The sequence below is a fragment of the Delphinus delphis genome, chromosome 14 (assembly GCF_949987515.2).
Source record: "Delphinus delphis chromosome 14, mDelDel1.2, whole genome shotgun sequence".
Lineage (NCBI taxonomy): Eukaryota > Metazoa > Chordata > Mammalia > Artiodactyla > Delphinidae > Delphinus > Delphinus delphis.
In genome coordinates, this window is record NC_082696.1 from 47,572,834 (window position 1) to 47,593,656 (window position 20,823).

The window sequence follows — 20,823 nt, forward strand, 5'->3', positions numbered from 1 at the left end:
TCCTTAAGCCCCTAATATCATAACCAGGCCTAAGCAATAGCAGGGCAAGGGTCACGGTCAGGGCCAGGAGACAACCTGGGTTAAGAGGGGTGTGGTCAGTTTTGCCAAAGGAAGCAGGACAGGAAGGACTTAGCTGATGTCACAGGTCAGAGCAGACAATAGACTAAATCCAGGGATTCTGACCATGCTTGAGAGACTGGCTTGGGCACATTTCCAGGGTCACTCAGCCAAGTTTCCTGAGTCCAGACAGTGGGGCCACACTAGTGAAGTGAATACACATATTATTTGTCTTCTGTACTTGAGGCCAATAGTCCCCTAGATGTTCCCATGAAAACTTCAGTGGTTCCTGACTACTTACCAAACTAGGCATAAAGTTCTTAACCACATTCTCGCTCTCCACATTCTGGTTCCAACCTTCTTTATCTGTTACTTTCTTGCTCACTTCCTAGTTTTATTTCACTTTACATCCCGGCATGTATCCTACCTACACAGCAGGCAAATTGGTTATTATTTATATAATCAGAAAAAGAATAAAGACCAATAAATATCTTTTGAAAACCAAGGTTCTTTCTTGCCCTAACTAGCTATGCCTCCTCCATCCTCCAAGTTCTTACTTGGGCAGAGGTGGCAATGCCTGGATTACCAGGATGTGCTCATGGTTCATTTTGCAGGGTTATCCACTTGGCTCTCTCCAGTCCCTCTCCAAGCTAGGCCCACCCCTAAGATATATCAGAGCTCTCAGATTTCCCACACCTGAGCCCCTTTGGGCCCGGACAGTTCCCCCAGAGCCTTCCTCTCCCACTCTTCCTGGGTTCCCTTGCATCCCTCCTCTGACCTTCACTTCTCTTCTCTCACCTGGTCAGGCAGGTTGCCCTTCTTCCTTTGGGACTCTGCTACTCCTGGGCCTGGCTGGGACCAACTTTCTCCTAGGTTACAAATTCATATAAATCACTGCCAGGCCTGGCTTTGCTCTGAGACTGCCCTCTTCTAACTGCCCTGGCCCCAGGTGCACATAGCCTTTAGCAACAGAGGACTGAGAAAGTTGGGAGGTGTTGCCAACTGGTTGGTTACTTTCCAGAGGTATGAGCCAAGTTTTCATTCATTTACTTCTTCTTGAGGGATTGGTGTGTGTGTGTGTGTGTGTGTGTGTGTGTGTGTGTGTGTGTGTGTGTGTGTGTGTGTGTGTGTGTGTGTGTGTGTGTGTGTGTGTGTGTGTCTCTCTCTCTCTCTCTCTCTCTCTCTCCAGGGAAGGAAAAGAGCAAGTAGTGATTCTGTATCTATCCTGAGGATAATTTCTCCTAGCCTTGGGTTCTAAAAACTTGGGGAATTATGGTAGGAATAGTGGTGATCTGGGTCCCTTGGGATGTATCTCACCTGCCCCAGGAAAGCTGTAACAGCAAAACCTGGGCAGTATATCTTGTCCTAGACCAAAGGGGTCTCTGTGGTCCTACCTCCCCGTTCTTAGAGATGCCCTCCAAGTCCTGGTCTTTATCAGCCAGGCAGCTGGAATAGGCTCAGTTTGGATTATTTTAAGCATCTTATTTAAATAGGGGCCTATGTGGAGCTTTGTACTTTCCAATTAGAACACCAAACTCATGATTTCACAGATGTTTTTATTTAGGAAAAAAATAAAAACAATGACTCAATTTCATGAAAGCAATCAAGTAAATAATAGTACAGAAATATGGCAAACATCTTAGAGGTGGTAAACGTTATCTGGACCCCTCAGTTGGTATCAAGACAAAAATTTGCACTGAGCTTACCTCTCCTTTCACACAAAGGAGCTAGGGTCAGCCTTCCCTGTTTTCTTTGCTGTCTTTACCTGCAGATGGCCACGACTACCCTCGAACAGCCTACCAGCAAGTGATCCAGCCGGCTCTACCTGGGCAGGCCCCACCTGGAGCCAGTGTGAGAGGCCTGCACCCTGTGCAGAAGGTCGTCCTGAACTATCCCAGCCCCTGGGACCAAGAGGAGAGGCCTCCACAAAGAGACTGCTCCTCCCTAGGGCTCCTGAGGTATCAGTAAGTACGATGGGGCCAAATTTCAAACAGTTCTAACATGAAAAAGAATGATGCCAACGCAATCAAAATGTATCTAAACTCTCTGTTGGTTTGCTACCCAGGCTGCTGACCAAGTCCCACACTGGAACACCCCACCTAGACTTTTCAGGTCAGGAGGAAAGGGAAACTGGTTGATAAGAATCTCTTTACCAGACACATAAAGCCACTGGTGACTAGTCAAAATGCTCTTGAAGGAAAGGCTCTTAAGATGCTAAGTCACACCTGCTTCTTTTACTTTCAGATCCCCTGGCCTTTTAGCCCACGAAATAGTTTTTTATTTTTACTATGGCTGACTTCCAAAGCTATGAAGTTCTTTTTTATATCCTTAGTTTCTACACCTGTTTAAGACCATTTCTTACTTTGAAATTTTAAATTCAATTCGTTCTTAATAGAAATTTAAAATAACCTGTTATTTTCTTTTGTAATAAAAGAATTCACACATGTTGAACACCATTATTAGGTCTTTCCGATACTTCTTCCAGAAAAACAATTTTGGTTTTTCTTGACTTTAATTGTCTAATCCTTTAATCATATTTCTCTTCATTGTTCTTTTTTTTTTTGTAAATTTATTTATTTATTTGTTTTTGGCTGTGTTGGGTCTTTGTTGCTGCGTGCGGGCTTTCTCTAGTTGCGGCGAGCGGGGGCTACTCTTCGTTGCGGTGCTCGGGCTTCTTATTGCAGTGACTTCTCTTGTTGTGGAGAAGGGCTCTGGGCGTGCAGGCTCAGTAGTTGTGGCTCGTGGGTTCTAGAGCGCAGGCTCAGTAGTTGTGGCACTGGGCTTAGTTGCTCCGCGGGATGTGGGATCTTCCCAACCAGGGCTCAAACCCGTGTCCCCTGCATTGGCAGGCAGATTCTTTACCACTGCACCACCAGGGAAGCCCCATAGTTTTCTTTTGACTCTTCAAGTTTTCCTTTTCTCTTAATTTATAGATCTAAAACATACAGGAACAACTCATGTAAATGGAGCTTCCTAATTGATGACAAAATTGGAAAGAGAGTAGATAAAAGGTTTGCTCTTGCTCAAGCACGACTTTTATGTACCGCTCAAAGTAAATCTATATTCTGTTTTGAGAACGGAACGAGATATGAAGGTCCTATTAAAGCAGTTTTTTTCAGAAATAGAGAAATCGGTAATCAGATCAAAAAGTTTATTGAAAGAAAAAAGCCCACTCTATTTACAATGGCAGATAAGGCACATCTGCATTTCCTCTTCACTCAAAAGCCGACAAGCCCTCAGATTTTCTTTGCAGACAGATGCCTTATTTTTTTAAAAACAAAATAGCATGGAATTTATATATTGGAATTAAGTAATGATTTACAGCCAGATAAGCACTCTTGCAGAAAAAATATCTAAAATTCCAAGAAAACAAACAAAATTTAAGCATCTTTATGTTTACTGTTGAATAGGAGAGGCAATGGTAATTTTTAAATTAAACTTTTATTTTGAAATAATTTTAGATATGCAGAAGAATAGCAAATGTAGTACAGAGTAACCACTTTTGTAACAGCATTTGTAACATCAATTTAAGCCTGCTATGGTCTCCTTGGATTTATTTTATCATTTTAAGATAATGAAAAATAAGTACAGGTAATGAAGCTAATTCTCCTCTTACTGGTCTTTTGAAAGAACCTTAATACAGAAAATTTACTCTGTCATTACTCTCCATGAATATTGTTTTATATGAAAGTTTTTGAATATTATCAAGGCCTTTGCTTTGTCAAGTGAGCAACTGTCTTTTATAACAACTAAGCAACTTTGGGTACAAAGGCATTTAATGCAAAAAGAATATGGAACTGGATCCCCATTAGATGAAGGCATATTTTGTAAAAAATTTTTTTCTATATTAATATAAAATAAAAATAACTTCCTCAAGCATTCACAATTAGAAATATAATATAGTTGAGATTCTATATAATTTTATTTTAAATCTTGTTACATAGGACTTTCAGAATTTTTTTAATACTCTTGGGTAAAAATATGAAATCATAAGCAACAATCTAGGCATATACACACATTTTATATTCAAAACTTTTGTAAAATTTAGAATATAAAACAATTTCAAACATAACAAATAACAAACATTCGTGTTCCCACTACCTACGTTTTTTAAAATGTTAACAATGCCACATTTACTTCATGTTTTTTTGAAGAAATAAAACATTACAGACACAGTTTTAGTCTCCATATCAGTTAGAATTCAGTTACAGAAAACAGAAGCAACTCTAGCTATTGTAAACAGAAGGGATTTAATATAGGGAATTGGGTACTTACGACATTGTTGGAGGTTGGAGGAGCGAGTTTTAGGCTGGGCTTCCAGGAATGATCCCAGAGCAAAGTCACAGAACAGGAGACCAGAGAGGCTGCTTCCTCTGGCATGGTCAGAGAGGCGGAGGGTCAGAAAGCCACTGCGGAGCCCTCCATTCTAGGCCATGCTGCCACAGCACACTCCAGAATCCGGAAGTTGCCACCACCTCAGCTACTGGAAACATTTTGTTCCTGCTAGGTCTGCACTGGCAAAAACATGGATGCCCATGCCCTGCCCTTGACACTGTGAAGCTGTAACGGGACACTGGGATGCCTCCTGATGAACTCGGCACCTCATGACAGACAGCCCTGAACAACAGAAACCACAGAAGTGGCAGAAGCATGGCCTCCATTTCCATCTACCTTCCAAATCTCACACAAGTGCATCTGGTTGTTCCTCTCAGCAGACTGTTCATGGGAATATTTGGGTGACCAAAATAATAATAAAGATGCCATATAATAATATGGTACAAACCTCTTTAAAGGGTCTTCAAAATCAGATTTTCATTTGTATATTAACATAGATACTTTTAAACCTACATGGTCTTTTCTATCTTTTGAGATATAATTAAATGTTATCTATTGTGAGCTAAAAGTTGTCTTTTTATCAGAATGCCTAAACACCAAACCTTGTATGTCACCCATTGTATTACTTTGTTTTCTTGGTGATCTTGTCCGAACTGTACCTGAGACTTATCTTCCCCATTAGACAGTCCTTAAATTGCTTCCCTCTTTGACCCCTAGCACAGGCCCTTATAAATGGCAGCCCCCCAAATTGCTCATTGACCAAAATCTCTGCAGAAAAAAACTCTGTCCTTCTGGGTCAGGAAAGAAATGGAGGCAGAGGAGAGAGAGAGCTCACTGGTATTTCCCATAGTCATTAAAGGCTTTCTGTCCCCCTAGGTTTGTGTTTATAAAACATGAACATTTACTGTGAATGTATTCCTTTCCAGGGGCCGGCTTTATAACCAGCCACCTCATAGAGCTGGTGCTCCTGAGGGGTCCTTGGAGTGTCCTGCAGAGTTGAGACCGGAGGGTCCCCAGACTCCATCCCCAGCTGCTATCCCTAGACCCCCAAGTAACCCCCCAGCCAGAGGAACTCTGAAAACAAGCAATTTGCCAGAAGAACTGCGTAAGTTGTTTGCGATGTTGTTTTTTTCCTTCTTCTTGTCAGGTCTTATACTTTAAGAGTACTTGATGATTATTCATCTATAATCTTGGATATCTCTCACATACTACACAGTGAAATGAAATTTCCTTTTCTCCTTTTTGTTAAAAAAGTAACCAGCAAAAAAAAAAAAAAAAAAGTAACCAGCATTTTGTAGGCCTGTTTGTAGTGATTCTGACACTACCTGCAATACTCACAAAGTGCTTAACGACTAGCTTTTTCTTCAACATGTACTCCAACAACAAATGACCCCCACGCTTTTTCCCTCTTCTAAATGATGCTCTTAAGTGGACTTGTCCCTGGATAGATTGATTAGATGTCCATGTGGTATTGGCCAGGGATCTAGCGTCTCACCATAAATTAGCAGCAGCCTTCAAGAACGAGGTCATTTCCTGTAGGAATAAGCAATCTTGTTTGGAAAAAGCAGTCTCACATTCTCCATACTGCTTTACAACCAAATGCAAACTAAGCCTCTTATTTAAAGAAACATTCGACTAAGTGTCAGGTGATGATGCTTTTTCCACATTTTGCAGCCAGAACCACTTTGAAATATCACCAAAATGTTCTCATATTAAGGTCTGTCAGGACAGTAAGTTCCAGAAATCTTAAGAAAACAGTCACTACTTGTGAAATTGTTATATTCTGTTGTGCTTGCTGGAATTCTAATAAGCCCTTTCCAAATCTAGGCACTGCTTTGAACCAACTTAAAATTAAGCCCTTTGCATTTGTTAATTCCAACTGGGGGAATCGATGCTCTTTGGTCATTTAAGGCTCTGAAAGATTTCTATGACAATGATCCATTGTTGTTTTTTTTTTTTTAAATTTTGTTTTAATCTTAAAATCTTAGACATTTAAATTTCGAGCATTTCTGGAGAATGGAAGATGTTAGGATATAGTCTGGGTGTCCGTTTATAGACCATATTTATCTTACCATAACCTATAAAGGGAGTCCTAAAATTCTTACAGAGGAATTGGTTGAGTATTAGGTGTCAAGAAGAAAATAGAGTGCTATCAATATGCCTGGCTGCTTAAATGAGTCAACATGACCGTTGAACATACTTCCATTTGAGAGCTGTGCTTCAAAAAACAAGAGCCTAAGCGTAGATAAGTAGGTTCTCTCCAATCCCCGCTTTCTTCTCCACCCTCTGCCCCAGGGCTTCCTGAGATGTAGCCAGTTGATTCCAGACTAAAAGCCAATACAGAGAGATTATTCATCTACCACATTAACACGCTAGCCAGATAATTACCCAAGACTTTAGCCTGGGAAAACACTGGTTCTCACCCTGACTGGGTTAGGCTTATGGGCACAATCCCATCTGCTGCTCTAGGCTGACTCAGGGAGAAGCAAGGGAGTCAATGATGCTGGACCTGCCAGAGGCGGGCTCTCTCCTTCAAGTTGCTGAAGTTCTTAGTAACATTTCTGAGCTGCGCTTTAGTCTACTCCAACTTCCTGGCCTTTCCCCCACCAGTGAGGGGAGAAGGGGGAGGAGAACCATTTTCTCCCTCTCCTCTCTTGCTCTTGTCAAGTTCAGGGCAGCGGAGAGCATCATGAGATCAAAAGAGGACACTGCTGGGTGGCCCCTTAGCAGGGCTCAACTTCCTGGCCCGCTGTGAGAGTATTTTTTGGGCACAGAGCCAAGTGTCTCGAATATACCAGGGGTGGCCTGATCTTAAGGCCCCGCAGGTTCTGGGTGATGGATTTTTTTGTTAACGCATCATGTGGTTTTTCAGAAGACCTCCTCTGCTTGTCTCAGCCTGCCAGAACCCTCTCTCCTTTCCATGCACCCTGAGCAGTCTGCATTCCCTTGGACAGAACCCCCTGCCCCTTTGGGCCTGCAGATCTATGTCCTGAGGACACCAGTTCACCCTGCTGTAGCCATAGCCCTTAGACCACTCCCATCCTGAGGCTTCCCTTCATTATTCTAGAAGGACAAAAGACATTGCATACACTTTTCAAGTGTGGTTTAGAATAGAATAATTTGACTATTTTCTAATAAATGTGAAAAATCTCTCTTAGGGAAAGTCTTTATTACTTATTCTATGGACACGGCCATGGAGGTGGTGAAATTTGTGAACTTTTTGTTGGTAAATGGCTTCCAAACTGCAGTAAGTATTTTATCCAAAGAGAAGACTGAACTGTTAAAGTGAGTATAATGAAAAGAAAAACAAGAAAAATTATAAAGAGCTGTTGATGTTTCAAGCTATGTTATTTGATTTACGTGATTATGAACTAAATGCTTATGGATTCAGGTAATTATTTTCTAGAGTTTAAACTCTCCAAAGTCTCCAGCATGTTTTTCCTGCATGCCTTTTGAGCGACCCCGAGTGCCTCCGTACAGCCAGAACGGCATAAACGCTGAGCATGTATGCAGCTGGTGCCCGGCCTGAGGAAAACGCTGGGCTCTCACTGCACTTGGCATCTTTGCCCATCCTCACCAATCATGCCTGCTTTGGTTATGCTTCCTGTGGTACAGGAGGCTGCAGGCTTCACCAGGTCACCTACTCATCTTACAAGGTCCTTTCGTTCTGCACTGGGTCGTGAGGTCTGCAGTGGAGGCCCCTGCAGCCTGGGGGCCCCACTGTGCGAAGCTGCTGGTCCATCCGCACTTTGCTGCAGCAGCAATGCTTCTGGACAGGGAGGTACCTGGCCAGGTTCTCGGCTGGTCTAGGCTAGTTCAGGAAGGTAGACGCCCCAGCCCTGCTGTTCACTGTGATCTTAGCCTAAGAAATCTCAGGAAGCACATGCTCTTCAAGTCCCCTGCAGTGCTTTGAAAAAGCTCAGCTTAAACCCATGTAAGTTTTCCTTAGGATAAATAGAGAACCACAGGAGGCTACTCGGAGGACTGGCTTTCCTCAAACGCTGAGATCGCTTCTCTTCCTTCCCAGAGACCTCCTCTGGGTATTTAGAGATGGTCAATTCTAAAGAGTGGTGAAAGATTAAGGGAAATATCTACAAATAGGAATGTTGAAGGATAAAGGATAAATGTTGACATTTAGTAGCTAAATGTCAATTTTAAAGATTATTTAGCATTTCTGACACGAGTTTTATTCAAATTTTTTCTTCAGTCTATAATTATTTTTAAATGGAAGTACATGAAAATTGTTAGAAGTATATACTTTATACACTCAAACTTCATGACTATATAAATACACGACTGTATAGAGACCAACATTTCAGTTTCTCATTTCTGGGATAAGAAACACTGTGGCAACCATGATATAAAATCAAATTACAAGACATAAGGTCAACATTTCAGAAAAGATCTTACTTTGGGTCCTTTCCAAATAAACATAGTGATTGTCTCTGGAGAAGAGGACAGGTTTTTGTGACCTTAACAATCAGGGGCTGCTTAGGCCAAGTTTAAAATTGTCCTTGATCCTCATCACTCTGAAGCCTGTGGTAGAATCCCATAACCCCATCCTGGACAGCTAAGTTACTATATTGATACATCAAGGTCCCCTTAGTGGAGAAAAATAAACTTAATGGGTAATTTAATAAAGGGACAATTTTCAAAGTTCTAGGTGAGTTTTAGGGAATCCACAGGGAATAAATAGTTCAATATCCCAGGACTAGCAAAAGCAGGAGGTCTAAAGAGGCAAGGGAACAGCGACACCTGCAACCTAAAGGGGGTGCTATATTGGCTTGCCAGGGCTGCCACAGAATACCACAGGTGGGGGAGCTTAAACAACAGACGTTTATTTCCCCACAGTTGTGGAGGCTAGTAATGTAAGATCAAGGTGTCAGCAGGGTTGTTTTCATTCTGAGGTGTTTTCCTTGGCTTGTAGATGGCCATCTTCTCCCTGTGTCTTCACCTGGTCTTTCCTCTGGTCTTTCTTTATAATCTCCTCTTATAAGGACACCAGTCATATTGGATCAGGGCCCACCCATAAGACCCCGTTTTACTTTAATCACCTTTTCAAAGGCCCTATCTCCAAATACAGTCACAGTCTGAGGCACTGGGGGTTAAGACATATGTTGAGACATATGAATTTGGAGGGACGTGATTCAGTTCATAATAGTGGCTGGGTGGAAAAGTTGGCCTGACAGGAGCTGTGGATTTTAGTAGAGTTCTGGAGAGACTAATGGAAGATCTCCAGCACATTGTGCCGCCCAGAATGTCCACCTCCATAGCGAGGAAGGATTTAGGTGCTGGGGTAATAATAAGAATGACCATTTATTGAGTACTTACTTCATGTCTGGCATTTTGATATGCCTTTTCCACACTAACTCATTTTAATCCTCACAACCACCCTAGGAAGCAGGTTTATTAACCACATATTACAAATGAAAATATTAAGACTTAGAGAGTTTCGGGAATGTTTCCCAAGTCATGCAAGTGGGAAGGGCAGGAGCCAAGAGGAAAGCCAAGCTGCCTGTCTCTTCCCAGCCCTGACATCACATTGCTTCTCTCTCGTAGAACAGAAATGGATAATTGGTACAACCTCGGAGAGCTGCAGAAGCTCTCTCAAGATTACCTAGTGTAGTCACTGGCCATTGGACATTTTAAAGCAGGAATCGTCCAAACCAAAAGGAAAGCCATTCCATTTTTGATGTTCCATCAGTTAAAAAGAAGGACATTCTGAACTCATATTTGTACTATATGTATCTGAGTTTGGTGTACACAAGGCAGGATCTTGTTCCATAGGAAGCTTAGAACCACGTTGAAGAGATAAGGCAGACATCAATAAGACATTCAGTAAATGAAAGAATGCTGTAATAATGTGTTCATCGTCTAGCACCACCAGTGGTCACAAAGGGGTAGAGTTCATTAAGGTGAGGAGAAGGAAGTCAGTGCGTGAGGAGGATTCACAGAGCAGGGGGGCTTGCACTGTGCTTTAGGGTGCAGGGGACACCAGTGTGGGGAGTAAAGTAGACAGGACACGCGTGGAAAAGAGAGGTAAGCCTGGATCATGGGTGGCACAGAAGCTTGCTGCATGGCTGGGACTTGACTTGATGGGCCCTAAATGGCGGCATAACATGTAGGAGCATTGATCTGGGAGCAGTGTGGCTGAATCAAATAACCCCTCTTCGAGGACACTCTCCTTGTATCGCCCATTTCCGTATATAACCCCTCTTCCAATCGTGAGCACCTTGTGCACAAACACACTGCTCTCTGGCTGCAGAAGAAGGCTGAGCCCAAGAAAGGCCTTCTTATTTAGTCTTCTGTAAAACAGAAAATAACTGGTTTTTCTCCCCTTCGAAGGCTTGATATTTAATACCAGTTTTTTCAAGGCCCAGGAGTTCTACTTCTTGACTTTCATCATAAACCTTTTCCCCACCATCTCAGTAATTGTTTTTGTGACTGTTTCTTGGACTTGTTTCAAGTTTCATGCAATCCTTTCTAAATATATAGATCGAAACTGGACATAATACCATAATAATGACCTGGCTAATGCAAGCAAAGTACCATATCGTATCTCAGTACATGCATATTACATCCATTAAAATGCTCCAGAATCATGTTTGCCTTCCAAATTACAGACATATATATATATATATATGCGTATGTTGCTGGCTTACATGCACCTGGTGGTCTACTATGTCTCTCAGATTTTTAAAACATAATTACAAATACTAAATACTCAAATGCCTACTAATCTTGAAATAGGAAACATTTTAAGAAAATTGTATCTTGATTTTTACATTTACCGGCTCCTCCTTGCAAAAAGCATTAGTGACTTTTTCAGTCTTAAATATATATAGCCTCTTGTGCTTTCTCTTGCTTTGCATCTAGACAGAGCTTCTCATTAAGAGTCACTTTCCACATCTTTTTCTTGTAGATTGACATATTTGAGGATAGAATCCGAGGCATTGATATCATTAAGTGGATGGAACGCTACCTTAGGGATGTAAGTACATTCCAAAATTCTGAACTTTTTTCTTGTGAGTAAGACAATTAGCTTGGGGAGTTATTTTATCAAAGAAGCACTGGCACACCCACCAAGGGCAAAGCAGACAAAGTCCCAACAAAGCTTCCCTTGTTGGCAGCCGTGCAAAGACTTGGAAAGGAAGGATGGGGTCACCCTCCTGGACATGCACAGGCAGGAAGTAACTGTCGAACCAGACACAGGTGGTTGATAACAATCAGAGCAAACAATTTTTTGACCAGAATAGGAAAGGAGGAAATGAAGGCGGGGAGTGGGGAGGGAGCGGCAGAATTCAATTGAATCTGAGGCCACCCCAAATGTTTTGTGGGATCAGGCTGAAGGGGTTTCCAGGGCAGCCTCACAGGCCGTGCAGCACATTGCCCACAGCCCCCCAGCCCCCGACGCCCCCTCACAGCCTTGTGATTTGTTTTCCACTGACAGAATCTATACCGACCACTGGGACACTTTGTGCTTTAACAAGATAGAAATTGATTGCTGCCAGCCTGTCCGTGTCGGCCGCCTCTTTCGGAGGGAGCGGTGGGGGACAGAGTCTCAGCAGGCTGGGGTTTTGAGGCTTTTCCTTTTGTCTGCAGCCTGATGTTTGCTTTGTGCTGAAGGGTCTGCTCCTCGGCAAGCAGGGCAGTCAAGGGTGCAGTAACTGACAGCTTAGATCCTGCTGCCCGAGGGAGGGGGTTTTCATCGTTGTCGTTGCGGAGCCATTTTGCCGCAATGCAGAGTCACTTAGTGATTCCGGTTTTCATTAGACGTTTATTAGCGATGGTTGTAGAAATCGGTGGGCAGAACCGTGTCCATCTAGGAGAGCCGGAGCCATTCGCTCTTGGTGTTTGAAGGGAGCTGGGGAGGGAGACAGGGGAGGACGGGAGGCAGGAGTCTGCCTGGGCTGGGGCCGTGCCTTTCGCTTTCTGTGGATGGAGGCCCGGCCCTCCATCCTGCAGTGTATCAGAGAAGGGTCACAGTCCTGCTGGCCGGTTTCCAGCCTGCCTTCACCAAATGGACCACACTTCCATAAACATGCTTTCTCCCTCTCATTAACAGAAGACAGTGATGATAATTGTAGCAATCAGCCCCAAATACAAACAGGATGTGGAAGGTGCTGAGTCGCAGCTGGACGAGGATGAGCATGGCTTACATACTAAGTACATTCATCGAATGGTGAGTGAGGAAACCAGCACCTCGCCGGCCCTGGGCCCTCGGAGTCGGGCACTTTCTTCTGTGAAGGCCTGTCCTTCACCAGAGACCAGCTGGCTGATGGGTGAAGAACCCCCGCAGGAGAGGCGGGTGTTGGTTCTCGCTCCGCCTACCTTCGGGACCTGGGGCAAGTCCCCACACCTCTGGGACTCAGTGTACCTCTCAGTAACAGGGAGATTAACGTGTGATCTCTAAGTTCCAAGATTCTGGAAAGCAGTGCTTCACTGGCTTGGTTGTTTGTCAACAAATGTGAAACCTGGGGGGTGTGGTGGGGTGGCGGGAGACAGGGCCGTGAGGGGAGTGGGCTCCTGCATCTGTGTCCTGTTCTGTCCCCTGCCTTTTCAGAGAGCCAGAGTAGTGCAGCCAGAAGGACACCGCCTGTTGTGTCAAAGAGACTGTTTCAAATCTAGCTTCCTCCTGCACAGGCTGTGTGACCACCGGCCAAAGGCTTAAACCTCTTTGTGCCTCCATGTCCCTATTCAGAAAATGGGTCACTAATACCGTGTTGTTGTGAAGATTGGATGAAATAATATCTGTGGAGCACATGGCACAGATCAGATGCTCGGTCAAGGGAAGGGATGTTTCTAGCTCATGATATATGAGCAACACCTGAACTATGGGGGCCTGGTCAAACTCAAACCAGGGGGAGACATTTATAGGAAGTTCGACTTAGCATCTGACAGAACATTCTGACTGAAAGTATCACCAGCTTTGGAACTGGCTGTGTTATGGACAAGCAGCCTCCCTGCTTTTCATGACTGTATAGAGCCTGTGGATATGGTGCCTGTTTGACTAGGATGCCGGGCTAGACTTGTGACTGTCACACTCTCCTGTAGAGTCCCTTTAGGTGCCCATATGTGCTGGGGGCCCTGGGCCTCCCACCCTACCCAGAGCTGTCTGCATTTCTCAGGCTGGTTTACCAAGGATTCTGAGACTTAAAAAGGCTTGAAACTCACTGGTCTAGAACTTGTAAGCTCCATTTCAGCTCGAGCATTCCACAAGGGGGGAAGGCACCTGGAATGGGCATAAAAGGTCACTGATTAAGACAGGAAGATGGGGCAGGAAGCAGACATGGCCCAGATGGAATAAGTAAGCAGGACCAGGCAGGAGGCAGTCAGGCGGTCAGGGACACGCAGCTTCACCTCAGGGGAGGCGGACTGAAATCCAGGTCTGTCCTGTGGGTCGGGAGTACCGGAAAAAGGCAGGCTGGCTGGGTGGGTGTTCCCCATCTGGGTCTTCAGAGTCTCTGGCTCCTCTTCTACCAAGTGCCGACCACTTACTTGAGCTCAGAACCAACGCAAAGCAAAAGCCGAGGCAAGGTAGGGAGGTCAGAGAGTGAGGCCAAGGAGTCAGGAGATAAGTATCCCTCCTGTTCCATTCTTACCCAGCCTGACAGACCCTGGTGAGGCCCAGGAAAGCCACCCTTTCTGCCCTAAAAGGTCATGGCTGGTTCTGGGTGCTGCTATCCCTCGGCTGTCTGCATGGCCCCGAAGCACTCATGTCTAGGAACTGCCAGTCCTGGAGCCGACAGCTCTTGTGTGTGAAGGGCTCCAGGTCCTGTCAAGCTCTGCTGGTGTGTGGTGACGCCAGGCAGTAATAGGCAGCTGGACCTCAGGGCTTTTCTGACGGTGCCCAACCATGAACCAGATTGTCCCCAAACTTGGTTTCTTGGGGCAACGATGTCTCGGGCCCTTCCTCATCACTGGAGAGGTCGAAGAGGCCAGCTGCAGAAGTGCCTTCCTGCCCACCTGGCTGGCTTCCTGGTCCCCTCCAAGCAGCAGAAAACTCCAGGACAGAGGGAGCGAGGAGGTACCCATGAGTAACTGCATCATAGAGCCAATGGCTCCCAGAAGGCCCATCTCTGGAAACATAAGAGATGATGAAACCGCACCACCGCCGGGGTAGCCTAGTGGACAAGCAAAATTGTACAGTATGCAGTGTCCTGGAAGTCAGGGACTAAATCCAGTTCTTCACTTTTAACTTACAGGCCCTACACCCTTCCTCTCGCTTGTTTGTGTTCGTGTGGTTGGTGCTTTTAGTTGCACCTCACTCGGGTCATTTTAAAATATGCCTTTGGTGTCGTCTTCTGATTTTTAATGTGAGATGGCACTGAGAAAACACCTCATGGAAGATTTGTGTGTGTTGTGACTGTGTGTGTGTGTGTGTGTGTGTGTGTGTGTGTGAGTGTAAGAGTGAGTGTTTATGAGGCTGTTTCTATGGTGATTTCAGTCATCACCACTGTCACTTTCTTCTCTGTTCTGTTTTTATTCCCATGCATGGTGAAGACTTCTCAGTTATAAAAATCAGTTGGAAGATGAGATAGTTGGGAACACATAATTCCTCATCTCCTTTGTCATCAGATGATTGAAAGCTTTGTGCTGGTTACAGGATTTGAAAGGCTCTAACTCCTCTCACGTTGAAAATTCTGGTTTTGATAGAGTTCTTGGCAGCTAAGTCTTGCAGGGCCACCACAGTGTCAGAGCAAATTGGAAGTGGTGTGGGAAACCTAAAGCTTGGCAGACGGAGCTTTCCTCATTGACCTCCTAGCCTCGCCTCCCTCGGCCTCCCTCAGCCTCCCTTGCCCTCCTGTGCTCTGGCCTCAACGCATTACTAGCTGGTCCCAACCCCACAAACATTTCTTCACACCTCCAGACATTTGCTCATGCTGTTTCCGCTGCTGAGAATGTTCTTCCCCTCCCCCCATTTTCCCTGTCTGACCAAATTCCTATTTTCTTTTAGTATCCAAATGACAACTCCCTTGTAACTCCTTCAAACCACTGGTGTAGAGAAGGATGGCCCCCACTGGGCTTCCACAGCGATTTGTTCATACCTTTCACACTGCACTGTGGTCGGTAGTTTTCCTTCCTGCCTGCTCATTAAACCGCTGGCTTTGTGAGGATAGGAATTATATCCATGGTGTCTGGTAAACTGGTTCTCAAAAAAAAAAAAAAAAAAAAGATCCTGATTTGTAGCATTTGCCCATTTCCATGGTACAAATACTCTCACATGGCCGATTTCAACCTACCAATGTGAAGTCACTGAACACAGAATTGGGAAGAGATGCGCATGAGTGGCTTCTGTGAACTGCTATGAGGCACCTCAGCACACCCTGTAAAGTATCCTAGTCCTTGAAACCCCAAGTCCAGCACAGAGCATGACTTTTTTTTTTTTTAATCTCAAATAGGTCTTTTATTTTTTACATATTTTAAAAATATTTGACAAGTGGTTTTCAATAACAGTAACAATAGTTCCTTTATTTTCCTAGATTTTCTCGTTCTCTTAGGTGTTTTATTTTCTTACGTATTTTATTTGGAGAAGGGGTCCTTACCAGACTGTCAAAGGGACCCATGGCATGAGAAGATAAAGTGAGTGTCTTTAGAAGACTGGGGAGAGACAGAAGCTATTGTTAAAGATATGCACAAGATGGAGAGTCCAGTGTGAGCACGACCCGGGCACTGGGGTGTGGGGCCTGCCTTCACAGCATGGGGGAGAAGGTGGTGGTGCCGGCCAGGCCCCCTGACCACAGAGCATGACTTTCGATAGGCCTTCGATACATGACCGATGAATGAGCAGATGGCATACATGTGTGATGGAGAGTTTAAAGTTATGAGTGTGTGGCACTGAAGGAAATCAGAATAAAAATCCCGTGAGGGCTTGCATGATCGTGAGTACCATTGATTCATCCTCATTCCTGAAATTAATCCTTCAAGTGTGTTCTCTTCCAGATGCAGATTGAGTTCATAAAACAAGGAAGTATGAACTTCAGATTCATCCCTGTGCTCTTCCCAAATGCTAAGAAGGTAAACAAACAAATGGTTTGTTTGTTATCTGGGATTTTAAATGGAAAAGCTTGTCAGCCCTTTATCCATCCTTCGAGATAGCAGTGTTGCCAGAAAGATCAACAGGTTGTAGCACTCAGTTGAGCAGCGTGAATCAGGAAGGTTTCAGAGCTTTACCTGATAGACCATCCTAATTGTTCAAGCAGCCATCACACACAGAGAAGTAGTTTGTGTTGTAACTCATGAGACGAAAAGAGACTGTTTATCTGATACTTCTTATCTCTTGCACATAAAAGTCGAGATGTGTGCATTTTTTGCAGGCTGTTCCACGGAAATGTTTGGTTACACATAGTTCAGCTCTCAAAGCTGTAGAATATGGGAATTAAACCTATACAGTTACCGAAGGGAACTTTGCTGTGGGTCATATGAGGGTTTTTTCACTGGAAGGGCAGGCCAGCAGATTTGGAGAATGGGGGCAAAAACATCTGAGGTCCCACGCCAGGCTTGGAGAAGCGAAGGCAGCAGTGTAGTAAACATCTTGGGAGCCACACCACGGCACCCTGAGCTCAGGCCCAGCCCCACCCTGGAGGATCCCTAGATGTCAGGACTGCACTGAGACTTCTGCCCTGGGTGAGGGAGGGTTCCATTTATGGGAACGGGACCCCTGGGGTTGCACAGTTCACAGCCTGCCAACAGTGTGCTTTCCATCCCTCGCCCAGGCTCTGACTGCTCTCACTGCAACATGTCCTTCCTGGTCTCCCTGTGTCCACTTTGACCCTGTACAAGCCATCCCCTGTGCTGCCATCAAAGAAGAACATCCGAAATGTAGATCTGATCTGTCTCTGTCCAGCTTAGAAATTTTGTGGTGGTTTCCTACTGACTACAAGATCACATCGGTCTTCCTTAGTATGGCGTGCTTGGCCCGTCAGAAGAGGGCTGTGCTGCCTGCCTGGCCTTCCCTCTTGCCACCGTGCGCACAGATGACACTACGCCCTGGGCACGGTGGCCTGTTTCAGCTTGCCCTCACACACGCCCCACTCTTTCATGTTTCTGCGCCTTTGTACTTGTGCTCCCACTGCTCTGCCGTGCCCTTCCTTGGTTGTGTGTCCGGCAAACTCTTGCTTATCCCCATAGCACCCAATCCCTCTAGCCTCTCCTCCCCCGTGCCGATGTACTGAATAGTCCCTCTCTTGAGAGCTCTTAATTATAGTACCTGGAGTCAGTGGTGCGTGGCTGGGGCTGTTGGGAGTAATTGTTTAGAATTACTGGAGCGTTATGGTGATAGAAAAAAGCAGACCAGCTTTTAGTTGGTTTTGTTAATGTTTTTTAAACTTCCTCAAACAGTCCCCTTGTTTACCCGCTCTCAGGGCAGACTGCACCCCCCCCTGCTGCCCCGGCCACTTGGCATGTTATGGCCTAGAAAATAGTTACATTTTGACTCCATCGTAAGACTGTGAACTCCTCAAGGCAGTAATTGTGTCTTTTTCATTTGGGCATCATCAATACCCAGCATGGTGCCTGACCTACAGCAGGTGCTCCTGTCTAAGCTCATCCTGCAATCCCCAAAGGAGTCCTATCTACTCAGTGAAAAATCTCTGAGGCCCTATCTGATACAGCCCCCTCTACTCCAAAACCCCTCCCCTACTCTCTTTCATTCATTCTTCTCTGGCCGCACTGGCAAACATGCTTCCACCACAGGGCCTTTGCACTGGCTCTCCTAGCTGCCTGGACCCAGACATCCACAAAGCTTGCTCACTACTCTGTCACGTCTTTGCTTGTTTTCTCAGTAAGACCTCTCCCTCACACCCTACTTAAAACTGCAAATCTTTCATCCCTGCCCAGCACTTGCTACCCCTTTTCTCTGTTTTATTTTTCTCCACAGCCTGCATTACCGTTGAACCCACTATATATTTTACTTATTCATTGTCTTTCTTTCCCCAACAGAATGTCCACTCCCCGAGGGCACTCTGAAACTGCACCCTCACGATCTCTGGCTTACAGGTTCTGCTTTTGCCTGATAACTGGGATCTGGTGGGCTTCCTCTGTGAGCCAGCCCTGTCGCTGGAGTGAAACGATAATGAATTAGATTAAGCCCAAAGCCTTGGCACCCTTCTGCGGAAGCCACAGAGGAGTTCACACCACTCTGCATGACTTCGGTCCTACCCCTTTTATGGGATCATGATGAAAAGCACACTGAGATGCAAAGGGCAGGCAGCCTGGGAGACTGAAGGAAGATGCTGGACACATGTGTTTTCCATAACAAGCTACACAGCTTGCACCCAGAGCCATTTCACACTCGAACCCCTTCCGAAAGCAAAACAGTACAACTCCCAGAAGAATTTAGTAGGAGACGCCCATGAAGGAAAAATTGGGAACTGAATCTGGGATCTAGAGTCCAGGTTTTTCTCTAATGGTTTGCTTCTGTCACTCTCTCTCCCCTAGGAGCATGTGCCCACCTGGCTTCAGAACACTCACGTCTACAGCTGGCCGAAGAATAAAAAAAATATCCTTCTGCGGCTGCTCAGAGAGGAAGAGTATGTGGCTCCCCCCCGAGGGCCTCTGCCCACACTTCAGGTGGTTCCCTTGTGACTCCTTCCATCCCCAGATCTGGGGGCCATGCCACATTTGGGCCCCTGTTCTGACGAGCACTCTTCTGGCTGAGGCTGTGTGGCAGCGTTCAGGGCTGTTGTTTTCAGTCCCTCCCTGAGGGGCCCTCCCACCCCAGAAAACCTGTTCTGCAGGGTCCTCTTCCTCCCGGCCACCCCAGACCTCAAAGGACCTTGTCTTTGAAACAGAGGCCGTGGATGCTCTGCATTCCCTTCTTCTTAAGCCCACTGCACGTTCCTCCTAAGAGTGTGACGTGTCCAGAATGGGCTCTCAGCGCTTAGCAAGTAGACAGTACAAGTGACATTGCAATAAATGTCAACGACCACACTCTCCCATCACTTTGGGCTACTTTTCTGAGTTAGCCAGATGCTGTGTGTCTTTAGACCACACTGATTCATGTACAAATAATAAAATATTTACTCTTTTGTAAAATTGTGTTTCACTTATCTCAAAGGACATAGATATATATTAATTTATCTAGGCAGGTGCTTCCAGGGACATCAATAAAGCTGCTTAAATAGAATATTAGACAAATGTAACAGACTACTTTGTATTAAAGGATTAAGGCCAGAGAGTTAAACAATCCCTTTTAACTTAATCTTGAAAGCTTTATTCCTGCAGTAGAATTTTTTGAACAAAACAACTTCGTACCATACACAACCGTGATTCTAAATAAAATCATAGTTCTTAGGAAGATGAGTACTTATCAACTATAAATAAGAAACCTTGCTGATGAATTGCAAAGAACACTAGTTTTCTTTACATTATAACCTAGATGTCTACTGGGTACAGTGAATGTCTTTGTTTATTTTTGTTTTTTTGTTTTTTTGTTTTTTTGTGATACGCGGGCCTCTCACTGTTGTGGCCTCTCCCGTTGCGGGGCACAGGCTCCGGACACGCAGGCTCAGCGGCCATGGCTCACGGGCCCAGCCGCTCCGCGGCATGTGGGATCTTCCCAGGCCGGGGCAGGAACCCGCATCCCCTGCATCGGCAGGCAGACTCTCAACCACTGTGCCACCAGGGAAGCCCAATGTCTTTGTTTTTAAAACTAGGAAGAGAAAAGAAAAGCTAGTATACCCGAAGTCCTCATTTGTAAGACTTTATGACGAGTACCTTTAGAGTCATAGCATTTGGGACCTGGTAAAACTGACGTGCTTGTTTAGTTAACTCAAAGTGCCTGGAAAACACCCCAGACACAAACATCAAGGCTTCCTCCTCTCTTTTTATTGTCTTTTTTGGAGGTGACACCATCATTAAAGATTCTACACAGAGTTGTACAAAAGTGGCATCAGCAATGATTACTCTGAAATGTTTCTAGTTTGTGGAGGTTTAATAATGTGATGTTATTACGCCTTCCTCACTTCGGAGGCCTGTTCTGAGCCCTCAGCCACTATTCCTCCCCGAGGTGAATGATGAAGGAAGTTACCCTGGTCCTCATGCATTCATCTGCAGGTTTGCAGGGGATGGAAGTGGCCTAGGGCTGACTCAGGAATAATAACCTCTTAGCCTCAAAGCTTTATTCAGACCTAAACTGATGTTAGGGGTGACGTGTGCAGAGTGCAAGGCTAGAGTCTTGTCTGATTTTTAGTGACTAACTGAAAACTTACAACGTGATTTTTAATTTCAGTGACTGGTTTCAGAATATCTGCCTGGTTAGTTCAATTTCTGTATTATTCAAAGGCATCTCAGTTCATGGCTACAATCGAAGTATTAGACTAGCTCTTTCTCAGCTCAATGCTCCCCAGAATTGTTGTTGATACCGTTTTTCTTTGCTTCCTATTAAACAAATCATCTGTTTAAAGACTGAGCTCTTCTCGGAGCCGTGTC

The 20,823-nt window shown here is 45.0% G+C and overlaps 1 protein-coding gene across 5 annotated transcripts in view; it reads left to right on the forward strand.

Annotated features, from left to right (window-relative positions):
* TRAF3IP2 (TRAF3 interacting protein 2) overlaps nt 1-20,535 on the forward strand; it is a 41,901-nt gene extending 21,366 nt beyond the window's left edge. Inside the window, exons 3-10 of one of the 5 annotated variants that reach the window (XM_060030076.1) lie at nt 1,829-2,021; nt 5,319-5,497; nt 7,551-7,639; nt 11,315-11,383; nt 12,458-12,574; nt 16,336-16,410; nt 18,334-18,390; nt 18,832-18,953. In XM_060030076.1, the coding sequence (XP_059886059.1) occupies nt 1,829-2,021; nt 5,319-5,497; nt 7,551-7,639; nt 11,315-11,383; nt 12,458-12,574; nt 16,336-16,410; nt 18,334-18,360 (749 nt within the window). In that variant the 3' untranslated portion in view covers nt 18,361-18,390; nt 18,832-18,953. The other 4 variants (XM_060030075.1, XM_060030072.1, XM_060030074.1 and 1 more) reach the window with 4 other exon arrangements.
* Nucleotides 20,536-20,823: the final 288 nt, after the last annotated feature.